The sequence below is a fragment of the Aegilops tauschii genome, chromosome 6 (assembly GCF_002575655.3).
Source record: "Aegilops tauschii subsp. strangulata cultivar AL8/78 chromosome 6, Aet v6.0, whole genome shotgun sequence".
Classification (NCBI taxonomy): domain Eukaryota; kingdom Viridiplantae; phylum Streptophyta; class Magnoliopsida; order Poales; family Poaceae; genus Aegilops; species Aegilops tauschii.
Window position 1 is genome coordinate 492,077,319 of NC_053040.3, and position 4,096 is coordinate 492,081,414.

Here is a 4,096-nt window from a genome sequence, read left to right on the forward strand (position 1 = left end):
ACCTTGGTGAATATTTTAAAACTAACATTGAGTAGGCAAATCGGCCTGAACTGCTCAATTCTCACAGCATCCATCTTCTTAGGAAGCAGTGTGATAGTTCCAAAATTCAAGTGAAATAATTGAAGCTGTCCAGAGAACAGATCCTGAAACATAGGTAGAAAATCCCCCTTAATAATATGCCAGCACTTCTTGTAGAACTCTACCGGAAATCCATCCGGTCCGGGAGCCTTATTATTTTTCAACTGTGCTATAGCATCAAACACCTCCTTCTCCGAAAACGGGGCAACCAGAATATCATTTTCAGCAGCCGAAAGTTGAGGCACATCCTCAGTTCTGGACTCATCGAGAGATACACAGCTATCCTCCGGAGGTCCAAATAACTGCCTATAATATTCGGTTATATATGTTTTTAGGTTATCCTGTCCTAAAATAGTGCCCTCATCTTGTTCAAGCTAGAATATTCTCTTCTTTCTGTGCTTACCATTAGCAATCAGATGAAAGAATTGAGTATTTGCGTCCCCTTGGACCACTTTGCGAACCTTAGCCCGCAAAGCCCACTTCAATTCTTCTTCACGGAGAAGTTCTTTCAACCTCTTCTCTGCTTCAGTTTTAACCTGGAGCTCAGCAGGCATCAAAATCGTGGATTCGGCCTTGACGTCCAGATTCTGTATAAGAGAGAGAAGCCTGTCCTTCTCAATCTTATATATCCCACTAAGGTGCTTAGCCCAACCCGGTAAGAAGCTTCTCAAACTCCTAATCTTATTTTGCCAACGCTCGACCGCGGTCCTACCGCCTACACCCTTCGCCCATTCCCGAGCGATCAGGTCTAGGAACCCTTCGTGTTCGAACCAGGCCATCTCAAAAGAAAAGGTGTTTTTATTTCCCACGTGGTTCGGCTCCCCTGAGTCAACGAACAGGGGTGTGTGATCGGAAAAACCCCAGGAAAGAGCTTGAACCGTCACAAGCGGGAACTTCTGTTCCCACTCCACACTCGCAAGAACACGATCAAGCTTTTCGTACGTCGGGTTGGGCAAAGAGTTAGCCCAGGTGAACTTTCTACCAGAAAGCTGTATCTCCCTCAGATCCAGGCTTTCAATAATAGTATTGAACATGAACGACCATCTGCCGTCAAAGTTATCATTATTCTTCTCCTCTCTCCTCCTAATGATGTTGAAATCTCCCCCAACTAAGATTGGAAGCTGCTCGGACCCACAAATCCGAACAAGATCCGCTAAAAAATCCGGTTTAAGCTCGGGCTGTGCGGCACCATAAACCGCCACTAACGCCCAGTTGAAACCATCAACCTTAGACCTGACTCGAAACTTAACCGCGAAGTCGCCCATGACTACACTCCGGACTTCAAGCGAATCGCATCTCACACCCAGCAAGATACCACCCGATCTTCCTCGCGGAGGGAGGCAATGCCAATCAAAATCAACACCACCCGCAAGAGAGGAAAGGAACTGGGGCACAAAGTTATCTCTACCAGTTTCCGATAGAGCAATACAATCTAAACGATGCTCCAGAGAAGCCTCAGCAAGAAACCTTCTTTTAGCCAAGTCTTTCAGACCTCTGCTATTCCAAAAGATTCCTTTCATCATTCATCATGAAATTTTTTAGTAGTCCGAATCCTAGCACTCCTACGAACTGCAGAATCAGGGTAAATTTTCCGTTTCCACTTACGCTTGGGTTTGCTAGGTCCTGACTCCCGATCCTCATAACCGGGCTCAGCGGAACAAACAACTGCATTCTCTATGGGCATATCATCGTGCTCTGACTCATGATTGGATGGTGCTAAATCCACACACATATTGTTGAGCACGCTAACCCCTAATGCATCAATTTCATTGTCATTCATGGGTTTAACCGCTACAAGATTACGAATAGTTTCTAAGGCACGCTCCGCCTCCAAATCTAACAAATCATTCACCGAACTGGAAATCTCACTATCTGTAGCCCCGAGAGAAACTCCCAATTGGTTTGCATTATTTATAATCTCCTCATTAGAAAAATGCAATAAAGAGTTAGATATGTTGACGGACATACCAGTAGAGAGTGCAGCATCCTGAAGCTTAGCCACCCTCTGAAGGGGAACGCAGCAGAAAACAAAAAATTTCCGACCTACACACTAGCCCAGGACCACTATGGAGACTGCATACATGGTTTGATCTTTTTCGTTACCGACTCGTAGCGCAGCGGGAAGTAGAGTCGATGACGATCGGCGGTGCAGATCCCCGCAGCTAGGATTTACAACCTCCCAACCGCGAGGATGTATACCCTCATCTGCTCCTCAGACAGCCCTCCAGGAGGCGGTCGAACAGCCCCCCGGACGGTGTCGCGGACAGCCCTTCGGGAGGACCTTCGAAACTCGAACGGTCACTCGGACAGCCCTTCGGGAGGACCTTCGAAACTCGGACGGTCACACGGACAGCCCTTCGGGAGGCACTCACGAACTAAGACCGAAACTACGATCTCTCTACAGAGTTGCACACATACGGTGTCATCTATCCGGCAGGGCTTCGCCGTCCAGAACTAGTTCCTGCCGGAACCCAGACAGCCTTACGGCTCTACGAAACTCTTTTCGTGGGAGGGAGAGAAGAAGCCAGATAATGCATGGCATGTGTATGAGAGCAAGGGATGAGTGTGGAGGGCTGCCCCTCCACCTCTATTTATAGGAAATCCCAAGGGGGTAGGGTAGTTTCACAAAAAATGCAAAATGCACATGAATGAAGTCCTTCCACAAGGACCTAGGAGTGAAACCAAGGAACAAGAGGGTCCCCAAGGGGGGATACCCCATGTGGCCGGCCACACCCCCATGAGGGGCCCAAAAATGGCTCCTATCCATCCATGTCATCCCCAAGATCTTTTGGAGCAAAGCCCCAAAAGGTGGCTTTCCATAAAGTAACCATAAAGCTGATTTTCACTATTCACGACGACATTTTTCAGCGTCTGATCGAACTGAAAATATTTATGTGGGCTAAGAACATTTCCAGTACCCACTAAAATGGTTTTCAACGCGTTCCGAAACAATTCCGGTTTTAGTGATTTTCATCTGCGAAACGCATCTGAAGTGGCTCCGGCAGCTCCGGAACATTTCCGGTTTTTATCTTAGAAAATTCCAAAAAGCTTCCAGAATGATTCTGGCATCCTCCAAGAATTATCAGGCATGTGCCGAAACCAATTTGACTTAATGGTGTATCCCGAAACAACTTTTCGGTATCATCGAAACTTATCCGATGACCTCTCTCTGCGGTACGATTCCGCTGTCCGAAACTTTTCGGTGTCCGAAACTTTTTCGGTGATTTTCTCTCAGACTCCCTGTCTAGTATTCAGCAGATAGATGACCCTTAAGCGTGTGACCCTATAGGTTCGGTGAAGTATAGACATGACCCGGAACCCCTTCCGATCAATGATCAACATCGGAGCCGTGGACACCCATATTGACCCCTATACCCACACGAATAAATATTCGAGTGAACCTCCAGTTGCCGTGTGCTATTCCTGTTGCTTCGCGATATGTTACAAATACCCGAGGTGAGACATGTTGGCATTCCCGTGGATCAACAACTTGTCCACTATGCTAGTTACCTCGTTACCGGTATTGTTCTCTTTTCTCGTTATCGTGTTCCGGCATCCCCGTGATCAAATCACAAAGTGTCTGGCCAGACGATGATGGATACCGTAACACCGAGAGGGCCCAGAGATATCTCTCCATCGTCGGAGGAGCAAATCTCAATCTTGAGCTATCAAGTTACTTGACACACTTTTCCATGAACCCGTAAGCCGCCGTAATAGCCATCCATTTACGGATGACGTTTAACAAACCCCAAAGTTCATGAAGCAAGCATGAAGAAACTCGATACTCTCATGGTCTAAGGAATCATGCAAACGTTAACCATCTCTGTGTTATGTACCAATAAACTTGTGACGAATGAATCTCATAGCATAACGTCAATCCGGGTCGATTCAACACAAATGTTCTCTTAACATTGTGCCCTCAAAGTTGCTGGCATAGACATGCCCATGACCAGGAAAACAGAATCATCATGCAACACTTGAGCTAGTCTTAGAGGCCAGACTAGGAATACTTCTTACC

The 4,096-nt window shown here is 46.8% G+C and overlaps 1 protein-coding gene across 1 annotated transcript; it reads right to left on the reverse strand.

Annotated features, from left to right (window-relative positions):
• Nucleotides 1–452: 452 nt before the first annotated feature.
• Nucleotides 453–1,343, reverse strand: LOC141026253 (uncharacterized). The gene has a single exon (XM_073502265.1). The coding sequence runs from the start codon at nucleotides 1,341–1,343 to the stop codon at nucleotides 453–455; it is 891 nt and encodes a 296-aa protein (XP_073358366.1).
• Between the last annotated feature and the right edge of the window lie 2,753 nt (nucleotides 1,344–4,096).